The 16960-nt window shown below is 53.1% G+C and overlaps 8 protein-coding genes across 8 annotated transcripts; 5 read left to right on the forward strand and 3 right to left on the reverse strand.

Annotated features, from left to right (window-relative positions):
- Positions 1-461: 461 nt before the first annotated feature.
- Positions 462-1799, forward strand: STEHIDRAFT_72737 (uncharacterized protein). The gene is made up of 5 exons (XM_007299380.1): positions 462-668; positions 724-1005; positions 1059-1096; positions 1150-1468; positions 1527-1799. Exons 1-5 carry the CDS (start codon positions 468-470, stop codon positions 1770-1772), a joined length of 1086 nt encoding a protein of 361 aa, XP_007299442.1. The 5' UTR covers positions 462-467; the 3' UTR covers positions 1773-1799.
- Positions 1800-1986: 187 nt separating this feature from the next.
- On the reverse strand, positions 1987-3389 carry STEHIDRAFT_118212 (uncharacterized protein; the record flags this gene model as incomplete). Its single annotated transcript, XM_007299793.1, has 3 exons — positions 1987-2573; positions 2631-2804; positions 2859-3389. Coding segments are annotated over 3 exons (1189 nt in total), but the record flags the coding sequence as incomplete, so codon positions are not given.
- Positions 3390-3600: 211 nt separating this feature from the next.
- On the reverse strand, positions 3601-7463 carry STEHIDRAFT_90972 (Trimethyllysine dioxygenase). The gene is made up of 15 exons (XM_007299757.1): positions 7353-7463; positions 7109-7293; positions 6959-7043; positions 6842-6902; positions 6680-6776; positions 6513-6618; positions 6357-6453; positions 6197-6291; positions 5816-6120; positions 5662-5747; positions 4654-5572; positions 3986-4587; positions 3892-3922; positions 3809-3832; positions 3601-3750 (listed from the first exon to the last, which is right to left on the reverse strand). The coding sequence occupies exons 1-11, from the start codon at positions 7443-7445 to the stop codon at positions 5349-5351; spliced, it is 1434 nt and encodes a 477-aa protein (XP_007299819.1). The 5' UTR covers positions 7446-7463; the 3' UTR covers positions 3601-3750; positions 3809-3832; positions 3892-3922; positions 3986-4587; positions 4654-5348.
- A 358-nt stretch (positions 7464-7821) lies between these two features.
- STEHIDRAFT_152709 (ketol-acid reductoisomerase) lies at positions 7822-9409 on the forward strand (the record flags this gene model as incomplete). The annotated part of the gene is made up of 7 exons (XM_007299794.1): positions 7822-7971; positions 8028-8264; positions 8318-8737; positions 8794-8809; positions 8872-8992; positions 9055-9281; positions 9369-9409. 7 exons carry the CDS (start codon positions 7822-7824, stop codon positions 9407-9409), a joined length of 1212 nt encoding a protein of 403 aa, XP_007299856.1.
- Positions 9410-10385: 976 nt separating this feature from the next.
- Positions 10386-11754, forward strand: STEHIDRAFT_90976 (GroES-like protein). Its single transcript, XM_007299761.1, has 4 exons — positions 10386-10659; positions 10713-10794; positions 10854-11052; positions 11128-11754. Exons 1-4 carry the CDS (start codon positions 10403-10405, stop codon positions 11676-11678), a joined length of 1089 nt encoding a protein of 362 aa, XP_007299823.1. The 5' UTR covers positions 10386-10402; the 3' UTR covers positions 11679-11754.
- Positions 11755-11962: 208 nt separating this feature from the next.
- STEHIDRAFT_128037 (PLP-dependent transferase) lies at positions 11963-14765 on the forward strand (the record flags this gene model as incomplete). Its single annotated transcript, XM_007299795.1, has 5 exons — positions 11963-12132; positions 12197-12320; positions 12376-12484; positions 12586-14481; positions 14542-14765. The coding sequence occupies 5 exons, from the start codon at positions 11963-11965 to the stop codon at positions 14763-14765; spliced, it is 2523 nt and encodes an 840-aa protein (XP_007299857.1).
- Positions 14766-15042: 277 nt separating this feature from the next.
- Positions 15043-15541, reverse strand: STEHIDRAFT_128038 (Pre protein translocase Sec Sec61-beta subunit; the record flags this gene model as incomplete). Its single annotated transcript, XM_007299796.1, has 4 exons — positions 15043-15139; positions 15211-15333; positions 15412-15482; positions 15539-15541. 4 exons carry the CDS (start codon positions 15539-15541, stop codon positions 15043-15045), a joined length of 294 nt encoding a protein of 97 aa, XP_007299858.1.
- Positions 15542-15652: 111 nt separating this feature from the next.
- On the forward strand, positions 15653-16828 carry STEHIDRAFT_118217 (uncharacterized protein). Its single transcript, XM_007299797.1, has 3 exons — positions 15653-16101; positions 16154-16371; positions 16434-16828. The coding sequence occupies exons 1-3, from the start codon at positions 15710-15712 to the stop codon at positions 16622-16624; spliced, it is 801 nt and encodes a 266-aa protein (XP_007299859.1). The 5' UTR covers positions 15653-15709; the 3' UTR covers positions 16625-16828.
- Positions 16829-16960: the final 132 nt, after the last annotated feature.

Consider the following 16960-nt stretch of genomic DNA (forward strand, 5'->3'; position numbering starts at 1 on the left):
AGAAAGAAACTCCAGGAGTGCGATTCGTGATATCGATGGATCGAGTGACGCCACAAGGAGAGTGGCGAGGGGTGAGTTGTCTTGAGTTGTCGGAGGATGTCGGACTGTGCGAGGAAAGTCTGACAGCAAGTTCCGACAGGGGATGCGTTCGACGGTAGGTCAAGTACGTTCGATGTTTCGTCCGTTCCTGTTCGATACCGCACGCGTTCTTGGTCTACGGCGGCCACCTTGGCTGTACTTAGCACCAAGTCCGAGGCGCTCACTATGATAACCATCGCTATCATTGACAGCGCCGTACAACCTACCAGGGGTCTACACAATAGACGAGCGTGCGACTAGGAACTGTAGATGTCGTAAGGTATCTAGATGCTGACTCGCAACACATGTTCGCCCTCTCTGCTACACGTCTACAAGTACAATATTGTACGACGAATTGTGTATCTTTCCTCTGACTCAGTCAACGCAGCATGACCTCTCGACGTGCTGAGCTCGATGAAATCTTCGGAACACTCCACCCTTACGAGATTCCTTGGAGAGACCGACAGCTTTTCCTCCAGTCTCGTGGATACATGCTTCGCCCAAGACTTCGCCCAGGTTGGCAGCCATCGTGGAGGATACCGGGCAACACGACTCCAATTGGACTTTGCGAGGACTCCTGCTGTCTTTCTGTGAGTCGCACCATCTGCTCCATGCTAGCGTAAAGTCGTGACCTCTTCGATAAAGGGACGCAAGCCGTGCGTGGATGCAACCAGAATATCGGACGGGGAGTTGGTGTTTATCAAGCGAGTCAAGACTGACGACGACGAGTCTCGCATTGCCCTCTATCTTTCCGACAATACTTTTCGCCAGGACACTCAAAACCACTGTGTCCCCATCATCGACTACTTCGAAGATTCAGACGATCCCTCTATATCGTATCTTGTTATGCCCTTCCTGTCTAGCATAGATGGCCCACCTTTCGAAACCGTTGGAGATGTGGTAGAATTTTGTGACCAGATTCTAGAGGTAGGCGTCTGAATATCACCATCCTTTGGAGTCCTCTGATGGCTTCGAACAAGGGATTTGTCTTTCTCCACGAACGTGGAGTAGCTCATCGGTATGACGCCGGATCCTCTTCAGAATCGATCCAAACTCATACATTGTGCCCAGAGACTGTGCTTCAAACAATCTCATGATGGATGCTAGTCGTATGTACCCCAAGGGTCATCACCCACTCCATGAGAGTTTTCTCCCTAGCTTCGAGGACTGGGCACCTATAATTGCGCGCTCAGCTGCCCACGTCAAATACTATTTCGTCGACTTTGGAATATCATCCTCGTTTTCCCCTTCGGACACGGAACCCAAACTAGTCTTAGGAGAAGACGGTATTGACCAAGAGGTTTCCGAACTATCGGACACTGTTCCCTACGACCCGTTCAAGGTGGATGTATTCATAATGGGCAACGTTTTTCGGCGTAATTTTTACGACGCGAGTCTTGACTCCACATTCGTTATTGATGCGTTCGGATCTAATGGGCCTGTAACAGGTTTTCTCAAACGTCGGGTTTCTCAAGCCATTGTTCGAACCCATGATACGTGCAGATCCTTCATCAAGGCTTCCCGCAGAACAGGCGTTGGCTCTCTGGAAAGAAATTCGCCCCCACATATATTCTGTACATAAGTCCTGGAGGTTGCATAGACGGGATGAGTTCATCGGCGACACGTTCCTCCTCGACTCCTTCTCCTTCGTCAAATCTGGTTATGACACGGTTAAATCAATCGTAGGGTGGTGAAGTTTCTGCGGATGGAAATAAATTCCCCTAGCGTTGTTTGTCCAAATTGTATGTATGTGTGTACCATGTCGCCATCACGCTTCGCTTTTGCTGTCCAGTTATTTCCTTGATTATGCTGCGGGCTACTCTCGTAGCTTGCTTCCTTACGCTCGCCGTCGATGTCGTCGACGGAAATCAGTAGAGAAGCTCCGAACCAGATACTTCGCCTCCATACCCAGAAGGTAAAACATATAAATACGACCCCAACAAGAATAATCGTCCAAGAGTAAAAGTCATGTCCGTCATCATTGCACACTACTCGAGACCACCGTTTCACCTCAATCTCCATACCTCGCCGCAATCACCTCATCTTCCGCCCGTGGGCCTGCCCCCTTGAACGCCACGGGCGTGTAATCCTGTCTCACGCTTCGCGACTTCCCGCCTTTCCTGATGCAAACCGAGAGTGCGATAGCACAGAGGACGATGCCGACGAGGACGTTTCCACCGAGCAGGCCGATGATGACGGGGCCGTAGGTGTTGAGGCTATTAGATGAAGTCTCTGCGTCTGCTGACGACGACGATACAGACGAGGCACCTGCGACAGCGTCTGCCGAGTCGTCATCGTCGTTGTCATCAGAGGACGAGGAGAAGGCATTCTTGTACTGGTCTGGGGGAAACTCGGGCGGGTACGACTGGAGGGTTTTTGGGCGAGACTTGTGGAAGTCGGAGAAAGCGGTATCCGGGTCTGTGAGTGACAAGAATTGGAGGCTCGCATTCTCTGTGGTGAGATTCCCATCCCCGCCATAAGTACCAAAATTAAACCTGCCCGAAGATTCATCATTAAACATCGCTCCGTGATTGTAATTTGAAAAAGCGTACACAGAGTAAACGTTCCTCAAGAAGGCATCTCCGAGAAAGATGTCGTATGGGAATCCTTTAGGATCGAAGTCATTCGGCACATATAACCCCTCACAAAGGACACCGTCGACATCGTCGATCGTCCTTTCAACGATCCTGGTCAAGTCCAAAGGATGCACAGGATAGTCAACCCCACTGTAGAACTTGGTGTCAGTAGCGTTTTACCCATGCAGAACGGAATGATTTCACCCGATTGTAACAGTCACGTTGGGGAGCTCAGCTGTGCATGGAACGAGCCACAGCGAGTCCACATCGTCAAAGACAGCGCCTGGTGCTTGGCCGTAGATGGCCTCACATAAGGCTGGATCGGGTAACGAAACGGCGGTGGAACCAGTGTCGAATAGTGCCAAGGCCTTGCCTGACGGTACACTCTGGATGTTGGAGCTTAGGTTCTGGGGTACCCCGTTGACCTTGAAGTCGTCGATGAGGGCAGTCCACTGTTGGATCAAGTCACCCTCATCAGGATTTTGGAAGTGCGGCACATGAGGGGCGTAGGCGATGTTCTCGTATGACTCGATGTATTCACTGATGGAAAAGATACCGTTGGCTATATCCTCGAGATCGTCCGTTCGACCGAGTAAAATAGACAGGAAGTCAGGCGACGAGGGGTCCTGTGCAAAGACATTCTGCAGGAAGGGTTTGCCGCCAAAGGATCCCTTGGAGATGTTGAAGAATACCTCCGCAAAAACACCTGAGTCCGAGGCAGTGCTCAAGCCCATTCCCATTATGCCTCGGACTCCGTCAGGGAATAACGATGTGTCGAACTCCGTCACCTGTGTTAATGCCTTGAGAAACGTATTAAACAACGAGCAAACCCATCTGTACGGACATTGGTTGCGTTCACAAAAGCTATTACCGGACAACGGTAATGTCAGGGTCTATTCAACTCGTGCCATGCGGTTCCGAGCATGCTCGCGTTGCGTACCTTGAGAGGATACCGTATGCGTCCCCATAGATACTTCTGCGAAAGCAACAGGGCCGGTGGCGCTTCCAGTGCCATATCCAAGGTATACCGAGCTATTAGCGCTGACGTTCAAGTTCGGAATCGGTGTCTCTGGAAGGACCCAGAGGTTGTCAGAGCCTGACAAGAACGAGTCAGATATTCGAGCACTCTACAGTAGAGGAATACAAATTCAAACCTGTGTCAATTTGCACTTCTATGACTGTGATGGGATATGTGAGAAAGTGCACCATGCATCATAGCATAAAACCAAGAACAGACCTATCCCCCCCACTGTGACATTGGCGACATACTGTGCGTGTGTGAGTATTATTAGCTTTATGCAGCAGGTGATAGATCAATGTTATGAACGCACGAGCCTATCATCGCTATTTATGATGCCGACGTTTCCACTGTTATCTGAGGAATTGACGGCGGCTGATTTGACGGAGGCAGAAAACCCGTTAGAGGTTGACACAGCGCGCCGTTGGACAGGTAGCTGCAAAGCAAGAGAGTAAAAGACGAAGGAAGCGAAAGTCAACGCGAAGGGAGCCTTCATAGCTTCACAGAGACGATGGACGATGTGCCAACAATCCCTTCGAGGCCCCCATTTATACATTTCGTTTACTCTCCAGAATGAGCGCCGCATACGGGCAACAAGGCGAGACGACATCCCGGCTAACAACATTCATCAACGGCACGCAAGAACGGCGCGTCCACCATACCCGGAGCGCTGTGATCCATGAGACCGTGCGGCGGCGTTTCTTTCAATCAACATACCAGGCGATGCATTCGAGTCAAGGCAGAGTATATGAAACGTACCGTCAGTCGAGATCGCGAACGATGTGCTGTGATATAAGCTATACACATCGCCACAATGAGGCTGTTTACTCTGAAAAGCTTCTTGACTGGGGCCGCGGATTGTTTGAAGCAGGGCAGTTGGCGACTGGGTGACGGCAAGTACGAGCACGATCAAAACTGGAGGATACCGGTGTGCTGTAAGACATAGGTACTGTATATCAACTCACATCGAAAGAAACTCACCGTCCTCAAAATCCCACCACCCCCAAAACCCATTCCCAAGCCGCCCCCGTGACCCACGTCCGATCCCAGATTCCCAAGGCCTCCTTAAGTCCAAGTTTACAATCGCGGAAACAGGCAGGTATAGCCCACAGGACCAGTCTGGATCAATAACTGTCAGCCGAAATCTCCCAGGCTGCGGAACACCGACATGCTCCACCACGCACAAGAGAAAGAGAGGGAAATCCAAAATTGTCCGGTGCCGTTCCATTGCGAGCGTGTAAATAAGCGGCTGAGTAAAGAAGGAAGAGTAAAGGAACAACAAACAACAAAGAGATAACGATAGAAGCGTTACATATGGACATATGAACATACGAACATCGTCTTTTGAGTGCGTCGAAAGCCGCTGGCACAATAAGAGAAATGCGAAAGCGAAAAGGAAAAACAGCATAATCGCCAGTCATGATCAAAGTCTAAAGACCAGTGCTAGTGCTGGTGATGGGGTCAAGGTCCGATCCATAGTGATGTGCGAATCCACGAGTGAGAGAGAGAGTGAGAGAGAGGGGAAACAAACAACAGAGGGCAGACTGAGATATAAAGAACGATAAAAGAGAAATAAACAAATGTCCGTTGATCAGCCACCAGAGGGCCTATCGACGTACGGCTGACGAGACCGTGCTGCGATACGTCATAAATTTTAAGAATAAAGAGCAACCCGCTCAGAGCCCAGAGCTCCATATACTCCTTCCTTTTCCTTCGACAGCCCCGTGCCCGTGTCGGTGGCCGCCGTGGACGTGAGCAGCGTCCCGCGTCTTCCTATCGAACCTCTCGGAGAGAACAGCAAGTTTCGAACGAAACTCGTCCATGCCGATGTAGGCGCCGCACATGCGGCGTTTGCCCGTGAAGGCTGAGCGGCCGTGCAGCACGCGGTGGTTGTCGATGGCTGTTATGTCGTCATCATCGCAGGGGTGTAAGTGTGAGTTGGGGGAAAAGAGGAAGAGAGGGAAAGAGAGTGGGCTGGGATGAACGCACCGATGACGGTACCGGGGGTTAGTTGCACCCAGTACTCCGATTCTGAACTGGTAAGACCTTCGTTCCAAGTCCGAATAGCATCGTACCTACATCGGAAAATCGGTCAAGTTTCGGTAAAAACCATTAATTAGCATACGAGGTTTAAAAAACGTACCATTGCAGCATTTTGCCGCGCGGTACACCCTTGACCACGCTCCGATCATCATTATTCCACCTCACAGACCGCAGCTCTTTCGTATATCCATCCACACCCAGCACAGGCCTCTCATCAAAATAGAAACTATCCTCTTCGCCCGCAGCATGCGCCGGGACAGGCACCGTCGCGAGAAGACGATACAATTCCGGGTGGCGCTCGCGAAGAGTTGTGGCTACGTGGAAACCGTCGACGAGCAGTGTGGCACCACCGGTTCCCTCGGTGTGCGAGAGAAGATGGAAGAGTTGGAGGCCACAGGGGTCGGACTTTGAAAAAGTAAACAAAACAACAAATTCAGAAGAAGAGCGTGGGAGACGGAAAGTAAGGGAAATGTAGGCGCACAAAGTAGGTGTTGTCGGTGTGCGCGCCGAGGGCCAGGTTGGTGTAGGCGGTATCGCCACGAGCGAGGTCAGCGGTGAAATCCCAGAACTTGCCATCTATGGAGAGGTGAGCCCGGGAAAAAGGTGTGTATGCACAGAAGAGAACAAATGATGACGCCTACAGTGCGTTTCGCGGATGAAGCCTATACGGGTCGACAGCTGTTCTGTAGCTTCCGGCGTCGGGGGCACACCTGCGACGAAGCAGAAACCGAATCTGTCCTGGTGACGGAACGTGTTCACAGGAAGTGATTGGCAGGAGACTCGGAGGAATGACTGACGATCTGAGATAGCCACCTATAGAGGCCATCGCCACCCGGCGCCATGACCTCCTCGTAGGCCACTGACGGGGGACCTTGGGCGATCTTGGATCCCCAGAGGATCTTCCTGCGTGCGTGAGAGCGTGGTAAGCGAATAGACGTCAGCCCTGGAAGGGGGAAGGACTTGCTCGTTTCGACTAGATTGCAGCGCGGGGGGATCATAGCTGTTCGCCTTGAGCCATGACCAAGGATAGAAAGACGCGTGAGGCTGTGGTGGGGAAGGCCCTTTTAGGGTTTTTGGTGAAGATCAGCGCGAAGGCCGCCATCACGGGGATCGACGTTGAACATACAGGTGATCTGCAAGCCTTGTTGGTTCGAACGGACGGAGACGGGTTCAATATCTGGTGGAATCTAGTGTCTACTTTAACATATGGACGTGGACTACAGGCTGCACCGTGGCGGCCCACCTCAAACGTGTTGACGAGACGCTGTTTTGTTACAGGATGGAAGCACTCAGGGCAGCGACAGTGGTCGCGCAGCCAGACATGGTGACTTGCGCGTCCGACTGGGTCAGCTTTGGCGAGGGATAGATAGAGGAAAGAAGGCGGGTTGCTCACTACTTCGACCGCTGATTGTCATCCCATTTTATTAAAACCTCGTGTTGATCTGCGGTGCTCGTGGGAGACCTTTCGTAGTCCACAGAGTACGCGCTCGGAGATGGACGCGAGACTTGTTTAATGGCCACTGCCGACGATGCCGGGCGAGTCAAGAATGGCTTTTGGACCAGGGACTGGCGGTCGGTCTGTTCGACAGGAGGTCAGTTGGCCCAGGGGCGTCTGCCACGAAGCACGAAGCACGCACGGAGATTTGGCGAGCCCTGACGGTTGGCGCCGTTAGTGCCCTCGCGAAAGACGACGCTCGGGCCATTTCGGAGAGCGTACGGAGGGCGAGCATGGTGGGGAATGAGAGCGGGGGAAAGGGGTGAGAGAGGGGATATTATTTCAGGGATTATTGTGGAGGCGGGTGAGCGCATGCGGGAGGGATCCAGACCGCACCGTCCTGGGAATCAGCTGCTGTGGATTGTCTGTTCCTGTGCGAGCACATCGCAAGGGCAGCACCATCGCTTGTATTTCTCGGCATTCGTAGCGTACAGCGACTTCCTAACTCCTTCCTCTCCACTTTGTCCATCAGAATTTACAACTCCTCGCTACTTGCCGCTCCGGCCCGCCCCATCGGCCCACGGCCGCCCTCGGCCGACAGCGAACCAGAACAGAAAAGTTTCGAGCACGCTCTCTGACTCGTCCATCCTCCTTCATAGTCAACCACAACAATGTCCTTCGCGTCCCGTTCAGCCAGCGCACTCCGCGCCGCCTCGCGCCGTGCTGCTCCAAAAGTCGTCGCGAAGCCCGTCCAGGCCGCGTCGTACTCCATCCTCGCCCGCTCTGCTGCGTCTGCCGTCCCCCGGAGAGCAGCTGTCCAGGTCCGTCCGTATCCTCCGATGCAGGCATACAAATATTCATCACAGAGTCTTCACAGGGCGTCCGTGGTATCAAAACTCTCGACTTTGCTGGTTCCAAGGAGGTCGTCTACGAGCGCAGCGACTGGCCCCTCGCGAAGCTCCAGGACTACTTCAAAAATGATACCCTTGCTCTTATTGGCTACGGCTCGCAAGGCCACGGTCAGGGCCTCAATGCTCGCGACAACGGTATCAACGTCATCGTCGGTGTTCGTGAGGGCGGCGAGAGCTGGAAGCAGGCCCAGGAGGACGGTTGGGTATGTTCACCCACCCTCTAACCGTCACCTCCTTTTTTACAACTCCTGTCCAGGTCCCCGGCGAGACGCTCTTCTCCATCGAGGAGGCCATCAACCGTGGCTCCATCATCATGAACCTCCTTTCCGACGCCGCTCAGTCGCAGACCTGGCCCAAACTTGCTCCCCTCATCACCAAGGGCAAGACCCTCTACTTCTCGCACGGCTTCTCCGTCGTCTACAAGGAGGACACCAAGGTCATCCCCCCCACTGACGTCGATGTCATTCTCGTCGCACCCAAGGGCTCCGGCCGCACCGTCCGCACCCTCTTCAAGGAGGGCCGTGGTATCAACTCTTCTATTGCTGTCTGGCAAGACGTCACCGGCAAGGCCAAGGAAAAGGCTACCGCTATTGGTGTCGCTATCGGCTCTGGGTACATGTACGAGACCACCTTCGAGAAGGAGGTCTACTCTGACTTGTACGGTGAACGTGGTGTCGTGAGTATTGTTAAATCTTTCGCGCGATATCAAACGTGCTCATCCATGTTTTACAGTTGATGGGCGGTATCCGTAAGTTTCAACCGTGATACTTCAGCTCGCCTTCAGATATTGATGGAAGTATACGATCGTAGAGGGTATGTTCCTTGCCCAATACCAGGTCCTCCGCGAGAACGGCCACTCCCCCTCGGAAGCCTTCAACGAGACCGTCGAAGAAGCCACCCAATCCCTCTTCCCCCTCATCGGCCAATACGGGTACGTTTTCCTATTCCTCCCACTTCCACACAATCTAACTCGCACTAAACTACCACACACAGAATGGACTACATGTACAACGCATGCTCCACCACCGCCCGCCGCGGCGCCCTCGACTGGGCTCCCAAATTCGAACAGGCCAACCTCCCGGTCTTCCGTGCGCTCTACCAGAGCGTCCGTGACGGAACCGAGACCCGCAAATCGCTTGATTTTAATGGAAGGAGCACGTACCGTGAGGATCTCGCGAAGGAGCTCAAGGAGATCGACGAGCAGGAGATCTGGCGCGCAGGTCTGTTTATCCTCTCCATTCCCGCCTTCCCGCCTTCCATTATTATGTGCTAGGAAACTATACTGACTGGCGTTTTGCATTGAACAGGCAAGACCGTGCGCTCTCTCCGTCCCGATGCCAAGCCTTGATTATCATGAGCACATACGTTGGTAGTAGTTCTGCGTGGCCCTTGGAAAAAGCACGGCATTCGTGCACACACTTCTCGGTATTTGTATCTATGTCTTGTTTCACGACGGTTAATTCGACGCTCGTTTTTGGTTTGCTCTTTGCGCTTGATGTGTGTTTGTGTGCACATTCGGGTATCTGTCCTACGGGTTTGATGCGACTCGGCAGTTCTTACCTGGTGCAGGTGCGGTAGTCGCGGTAGAGACCTCAGGTTGCTGGACTCACGTTCGACTGTGCTGCGTGCTGAATGCTTAGTGCTTAGTGCTATCCTGCCGCGGTGGATGCGAGAACGAGGCCACAACTACATTGACCGTATCCAAGGTAGTGTTCTGAAGAAATAGGCTGGCGACAGCAGTCTGTGTCACCACTTCAGCGAACGACGGTCCAAGGGTCCAGGGGGGATCGCCCATCGAGCCCTTACTTAGAGCTCGCGCATATCGCACGTTAAATACCTCGGCTTTGAGGTGGATAAGGGTGTGGGTGTGTGGATGGCAATGTGGATATGAATGTGGGGCTTGCCAACTCTGTGGATCCACGGATCCCTGTATATTTGCTTCCTCGGCGGCCGAGCCTGATCAGAGGGAAGAAGACGTGTGTTGAAGACGGTCGTGTTATAAGCGGCATCTAGTGCGTACGATTTCGAGTGCTAGGTGATGTCGTCGAGCTTACTAGCTATTAAACAACAGATATTCCGATGTCGGAAACGGGTGGATTTTTCATGTGGGGCTGTACGTCTTCCCGCTGGACTATGAATACCACTGCATACTTCAAAGTTCGTGGACATCCTATAGTGGGAACAATACACATCCACCCTAGTATCCGGAAGTTTAAAATGATCCACCGATGCTCCGCCAGTCGGTATACCTGTCTATAATATCGTGCACCGTCGACTTTCAAACGACCACTCATACCGTGACCAAAACACACACCTACATCCACCTGCAGACGTCGTCATCATGTCCTCCTCCATCCACAGAGCACTCCTCACCGAATCCAAAGGCGCGCCACTAATCCTCGGGACGCTCCCCACGCCCAAACCCGGTCCAGGTCAGCTTCTTGTTAAGATCTTAGCCACGACAATCAACCCGGTGGATACGTATCAGGCGCGGGGCCTCCTCGTCGCTTCATGGCCTAATGTATGTGGATTCGACGGGGCTGGGATTGTGGAGGAGGTGGGTGAGGGCGTTACGGGCTTTGCGAAAGGGGACAGAGTGTACGTGGCCAGGGTCTAGCTCGCTTTCGATGCCCAGGCTGACGGTTCAACAGCATGTATGGTCCTGATGCAGCTCCTGCGAATGGGAAGACATGGCAGGAGTACGCACTCGCACTCGCATCCGTGACTGCTAAGGTCTGTGGTTTTGCTCATCATGTACTTTGTCCGCCATTCATAACATCCCACCACCACAGATCCCCTCTAACATTTCCTTCGAGAAAGCGGCGACCATCCCGCTTTGTCTCTCCACTGCCGTCGTAGGCCTCTATGGACAGCTGAGGGAAAACCACGGTGGTGCGGGACTCGTTCGTCCCTGGGAACAGGGCGGCAGGAACAAATATCATAACGAGGCTATCGTCGTTATAGGCGGCTCGACCTGCGTTGGTCAGTTTGGTGAGTAGTGCTCGCTTGCAAGTCCTGTCAACGTGGTCCCCTGACGGTCTTGAACCTTTCGAATCCGCGGGGCAGCTATCCAGATGGCTAAGATGTCCGGCTTCAGCCCCATCATTGCCACCGCTTCCTCGCGCAATGAAGAATACTGCAAGGCAGCAGGCGCGACCCATGTCATCGATTATACCAACACACCGTACGGACCCGCACTCGTCAAAGCCGTCTCCTCCATCACGACCGCACCGATCAAGGTGATCTACGACACCATCGTAAGCAAAGAGTCTCAACTGGCCTGTTGGTCCATCCTCGCACCTGCCGGTCAGCTCCTCTTGGCACATCCGGCTCCGCCCAAGGAGATAATAGGTGGAGACGGGTTCGTGGATCAAGATGGGAGGAGGGTGATTGGTGTGGCTGGAAGTGTGCATAATGACAAGGCGGGGGGCGATACAAGACTTGGGAAGAGTTTGTTTGGTGCGTTGGAGGGGATGGTGAGAGACGGGGATGTGAAGCCTAGTAAGGTCGAGTTGCTTCCAAAAGGTTTACTGGGCATCCCGGAAGGAGTAGAAAGGCTGATGGCGGGTAAGGTCAGTGGGAGGAAACTGGTCGCGAGGATTGCGGACACGCCTTAATGAGTTGCTACTGGCTGATGTATACCCTCGTCTCACACCGGTAAATGCTCCATGTTCGTGGACCAAGTTGAGCTGTGTCAAGCTGTCGCGCCGACCTGTTGGGTGGAGCTTCCAAGTTGATGTTACGGCATCTGAATTTACGTAAATGGCGTGCATACTATACCACGGCCGCGGCCGCTTGATGCCGAAATTGTTCTTTCGTTCTACGATCCGTCGCCGTCCTCACTTTGAGCAATCTTCAAGCCGTCTTTTGACTCGAACCTCCACATGCATGTAGAGTGACAATGTCCCTCCTCCTCAAAAATCTGCGACTACATCAAGTTTTCGGCGCCAACACCGATGTCGGGAAAACCATCCTCACGTCGGCTCTCGTACGCGCTTCGGCTTCGTTGAAAAATCAGGTATACTATCTAAAGCCTGTTAGCACAGGTCCCATGAAGGATGCCGATGACGAGTAAGTTGTTTCTGACAAGATAAAGTCGAGGGTAGGTACTGTGTGCTGACAATGTGCGACGCAGACACGTATTGCGGTATGCTGGCGCCCACAAACAATTCATCAAAGCGAACTGTCTATTTCGCTTCGATGAACCCCTCAGTCCTCATCTGGCTGCCCAGATGGCATCGGAAAAAGCAGGAGTAGATGTGTGTTGACTTGGTCTTTTTGTTGTACACTGCCATCTAATCTGGGCCTCCCCAGCTAGCACCACCATCTGACGAGACATTCGTAACTTCTGTGGCGACTTACATCCGACGATGTGCTACACAATCTCAAGAAGCCAGTCATATGTATGTCGAAACAGCAGGAGGTGAGATTCAATGACACTTTAAATTAGCGGTAAACCGACGTCATTACTCTTCTGTCCTCCTTGTGGTACTGGTCTGATCCCTTTCGACATCATTTTCACAGGCGTACACAGCCCAACATTATCTGGGACCACTCAGCTTGACAGCTACAGGCCTCTGTTTCTTCCAACTATTTTGATCGGCGACTCTAGACTAGGCGGCATATCATCCACGATATCGTCCTACGAATCTCTTCTTCTACGCGGCTACATCGTCGACGCCATTCTCCTATTCAAGGACGATTACTACCGGAACTACGAGTACCTCACTCCTTACTTTGCGGAGCGTGGAGTCCACGTCTCAGCGTTTGAACCACCACCACCTCTGGAGTCCGATCCGTCCAGGAACTTCGAGGTCACAGACCAATATTACGGCTCCCTAGTTCCCGATGACCAGCAAGGTGGACTTTTCGACATCCAGCGGCATCTAGACGATTGCCACGCAAAGCGGATAAGCGAGCTAGAGTCCATGCCACAACGAACGCTCGACACTGTCTGGTGGCCTTTCGTCCAGCACGGTCTCGTCAAAGGTCCCGCAGAAGTGAACGTAATCGACAGCGCTTCTCAAGATTTCTTCTCCATCTACAATGGCCACAAATCTTCCACAGCAACTACCCTCACTTCCCCAGACGCAGAGAAAGCGAATTCAAGTTCACTCCTCGAGCCTCAATACGATGGCTCATCGTCCTGGTGGACCCAAGCTCTCGGCCATGCTCATCCCTCTCTCACCCTCGCCGCCGCCCGGGCGTCCGGACGATACGGGCACGTCATGTTCCCCCAGGCGACGCACCTTCCAGCCCTCCAACTCTCCGAATTCCTCGTCAACAAAGGCCCAGGGAAGGGCTGGGCATCTCGCGCCTTCATCTCCGATAATGGGTCCACGGGCATGGAGGTGGCGCTCAAGATGGCTTTGCGGGCGTACACGGTACGACATGGGACAAAATACGAGGAGGACGGGAAGACGAAGAAGGCTCTTGGGATCATTGGACTGAAGGGAAGTTACCACGGAGACACTATTGGCGCCATGGATGCTTGTGAGGAGGGCGTTTATACCTGCGAGTGGCACCAGGCCAAAGGATACTGGTTCGATCCACCGAGCATTTCCATCCGTAACGGCGAGCCCACGGTGACTGTACCCCCCGCCATAGCTGCACACGGGAAACTTCCCTCAGAGCATATAGCAGTTGAAACTATCGCTTATGCTTACGATGTTCCTCGTCGGCTGCACTCGCCGCTTGCAGAGATCTATCGTGACTACACTCGGACCACCATCGAGAAACTGAAGCAACGACATGGACCATCATTCGCCGCCATGGTACTCGAACCCCTAGTCCTCGGTGCAGGTGGAATGGTCTTCGTCGATCCCCTCTTCCAACGCGTCATGATCGACACCGTCCGCGAGACATTCTCCTCTCCCCCTGCAACCCCCCAATCTGAGGACCCCACCACCTGGCGCGGTCTGCCCGTCATCTTCGACGAAGTCTTCGTAGGCCTCTACAGACTCGGCCTACAATCCACAGCTCCTCTCCTCGGCGTCAATCCCGACATCTCCGTCAACGCTAAGATCCTCACTGGAGGCCTCCTCCCCCTCGCCGTCACTCTCGCTTCCAACTCCATCTTCGAAGCCTTCTTAAGCGACAAAAAAACGGATGCTTTATTGCATGGGCACAGTTATTCGGCACACGCGGTGGGATGCGAAGTCGCGAACGAGACGTTGAAAATCATAGAAGGAATGAATGAGAATGGCGCCTGGGATGCGGCGAAAGATATGTGGCGGAATGTGGCGACACAGAGTGGAGAAGGTCTTGAGGGCGAGAAATCGGTCACTGTGAGCTCTGAGAGTGAGGTTTGGAGTTTCTGGGATCCAAGCTTCGTGGATGCGGTGTCGCAGCTGTCCAATACAGAAGAAGTCATGACGCTTGGAACTGTCCTTGCCATCAAGCTCAAAGACTCGGACGCGGGTACGTTACTTGTGAATCTCGTCTTTCTCACTGACGGATTGACTAACATCTCAAACTCAGGCTATCAATCTCATTCGGCACAGACCACACTGCAATCACTCAACTCGAAAGTGCAGAGCACAGACGACATCGTGTCCTCTGCGCCTGGAGGAGCACCATTCAGCATCCACTTCAGGACATTGGGAAATGTGGCGTATTTCATGACGAGTCTGAACACGTCTCCGGCCACCGTCAGGTCTGTTGAGGACAGAATATGGGCCGTACTGGGAGAGGCGAAGGAATAATATATGATTATATAGACCGATCGTGCAGCGTTTTCGGTAAAGTAGAATATGAATCTGACATCTTCGGGTTTTGACCGTCCTCTCCAACAATTCGGGAAGTATTCCGGGAGGATGAACGCCGCGCGCCTTGGGGTGAAAGGAACGTGTCATTGCAAAGATGCCTATCCCAAGTCCGCGTAAAGATACCCTTTTGTACCCTGCCTTTCCCATGCGCAGAGCCTACCCCGACCAATCCCTACAATCCCGAAAGCACAAGAAGGTATATGCAGCAGCTAGATTACTTGGAGAATGCGCGGATAATCTTGGCGGAGATGTGTAGGAAGAAAATGGAGGCGATGAAAGAGAGCGATAGGACGAGGACGATGAACGGGTCCCTGTAACATCGTTAATAACAGCAGCAATGTCAGCATATTCTTCAACCAATACTAGACGAGAGAGCACGGACACTCTGAGGCCGGGTGAGTCGTCGGTGTAGAGCTTGAGCATGGTGTTAGATGACCCGCCAGCACCTGCAGCTCGTGTGGAGTTTGGTTTCGAGACCTGTGCCGACGACGCGCCAGCGCGGCGACTAAACATATCCGTTAGAAACAATGAATATATTGTCGATTCACTGGGTAGAGCCAGTCATGCACAAAGTAGTACAGACCGAATTTGTGCGCCAGGAGGCTTAGCTACGGCATTGGCAGGGGACGCAGGGCGGGCGGAATCAGAGTCGGACTGCACCAGCAACAATTCTTGAGCAATGTGAGCAACAATGTATAGATTGGACGTACCATCGTGTGCGGGGTGGAAGGTAACGGTGAAGGTGAGTTGCAGCTGGCTGCTGGCACTTTCCGCGCGACGCTGAACAGCCCAAAGTGGCGACGTGGCCGGCTGACTCAGCATTCCCCGTCTTTCCCTCGACCACCACGCCGAATTGTACCCCGTCCTCACCGTTCACGACGATGGCCACCACCGTTCTTATCTCGACATTCCCGCCTTTCCCTACTCTTGCCTTCTCTGCACCCTCCGATATCACTCTCGATGGCCTCTACGAGTCGCTCTCTGACCGTTACCCTTTCCTGCCATCTTCCGATGACCTCTTCCTTAGCCCCCTCTCTGGAATCTTACCGGATGGATCCACCACGCTTGCATCTCTTCACTCCTCGGCCTCAGATGAAGAGACATCAGATCTCGTCTCGCTGAGACTGGCGCCACGAATGCGTGGTGGAAAGGGAGGCTTTGGGTCTCAGTTGCGTGCGGCAGGTGGGCGCATGAGCAGTCAGAAGACGAGCAACAATGACTCGTGTAGAGATCTCAGTGGACGAAGGTTGAGCACCATCAAGGAGGCAAAGAAGTACGTTTTGTGTCCGCTCTTCTCTCCTCTCAGTGCTGACATGCTTCTCTAGATTGGCAGAATACCTAGAATCAGAGCCTGATCGCAAGAAGGCTGCAGCAGAGGCTCAGAAGGCAAAGCTCGAGGCTCTCGAGCGTAAGCTGGGTATCGATAAGAACGGAGCCCCCAGCGGTGAGCCCTCGGTGGGCAAGAAGCGCCGCTTGGATGACACCGAGTTCATCGAGCAGAGCAAGGATATTGTGGATAATGTTAGGAGTGCGGTCGCAATGGGTGCGTTTCTCATGTCTTTCAAGCGCCCGACTTTCAACTTACATTGACTGATGATATTCCAGGCCTGCTGAAGAAGAAGAAGAAAATTAAGACGAGCCCTCCACCAAAGGAGCCATCCCCCAAGGATTCTGAGCCTGCTTCGTCTTCGTCCAAGGCCGCTCCTGCCCCTGTTACATCTGACGTCGCGGAGAAAGCTGTCGATGGACCTCCTGCATCTACTTCCACCGCAGCTCTTTCTGCCGTGGGTGCTTAGAGTGACTTGACGTTCCATTAGTGGTTGTGATTTCGGTCTCGTTCCTTGCATTGTGTATGTACTCCTGTCCGCGTGTCCTCCTCTATCGTTTTCTTTGTCTGGTTAATGTACTCCAATTCCTTTCTTCTTTATTTCTGAGAGCTTGCGCAAGATCCGTGTAGCTTTTCACTCGCTCGACACGATATCACTAGCCATAGATATCCGTACACAGTGGGATGACTCAAAGGCTGCGCTGAATTCGCAGCTCTTTCAACTTCAACATCATTCGTCCCAGTAAGTAATCTAACAGAGGGTCTTGGCCTTACCAAGGTATCAAGTTACCACGACGGTACATGG

The sequence above is a fragment of the Stereum hirsutum genome (assembly GCF_000264905.1).
Source record: "Stereum hirsutum FP-91666 SS1 unplaced genomic scaffold STEHIscaffold_2, whole genome shotgun sequence".
Taxonomy (NCBI): domain Eukaryota; kingdom Fungi; phylum Basidiomycota; class Agaricomycetes; order Russulales; family Stereaceae; genus Stereum; species Stereum hirsutum.

Excerpts from the sequence above, each read along its gene's own strand:
- STEHIDRAFT_72737 (XM_007299380.1), top strand. The coding sequence starts at position 468 with ATGACCTCTCGACGTGCTGAGCTCGATGAAATCTTCGGAACACTCCAC. Across the intron at positions 1,097-1,149 it reads GAACGTGGAGTAGCTCATCG|AGACTGTGCTTCAAACAATC; the intron begins GTATGACGCCGG and ends CATTGTGCCCAG. Across the intron at positions 1,469-1,526 it reads TTCGGCGTAATTTTTACGAC|GTTTTCTCAAACGTCGGGTT; the intron begins GCGAGTCTTGAC and ends GGCCTGTAACAG.
- STEHIDRAFT_90972 (XM_007299757.1), bottom strand. The coding sequence starts at position 7,445 with ATGCTCGCCCTCCGTACGCTCTCCGAAATGGCCCGAGCGTCGTCTTTC. Across the intron at positions 6,903-6,958 it reads GTCTCGTCAACACGTTTGAG|ATTCCACCAGATATTGAACC; the intron begins GTGGGCCGCCAC and ends AGTAGACACTAG. Across the intron at positions 6,454-6,512 it reads ATAGGTGGCTATCTCAGATC|GACAGATTCGGTTTCTGCTT; the intron begins GTCAGTCATTCC and ends TTCCGTCACCAG.
- STEHIDRAFT_90976 (XM_007299761.1), top strand. The coding sequence starts at position 10,403 with ATGTCCTCCTCCATCCACAGAGCACTCCTCACCGAATCCAAAGGCGCG. Across the intron at positions 10,795-10,853 it reads TCGCATCCGTGACTGCTAAG|ATCCCCTCTAACATTTCCTT; the intron begins GTCTGTGGTTTT and ends CCACCACCACAG. Across the intron at positions 11,053-11,127 it reads GACCTGCGTTGGTCAGTTTG|CTATCCAGATGGCTAAGATG; the intron begins GTGAGTAGTGCT and ends TCCGCGGGGCAG.
- STEHIDRAFT_118217 (XM_007299797.1), top strand. The coding sequence starts at position 15,710 with ATGGCCACCACCGTTCTTATCTCGACATTCCCGCCTTTCCCTACTCTT. Across the intron at positions 16,102-16,153 it reads ACCATCAAGGAGGCAAAGAA|ATTGGCAGAATACCTAGAAT; the intron begins GTACGTTTTGTG and ends ATGCTTCTCTAG. Across the intron at positions 16,372-16,433 it reads TAGGAGTGCGGTCGCAATGG|GCCTGCTGAAGAAGAAGAAG; the intron begins GTGCGTTTCTCA and ends ATGATATTCCAG.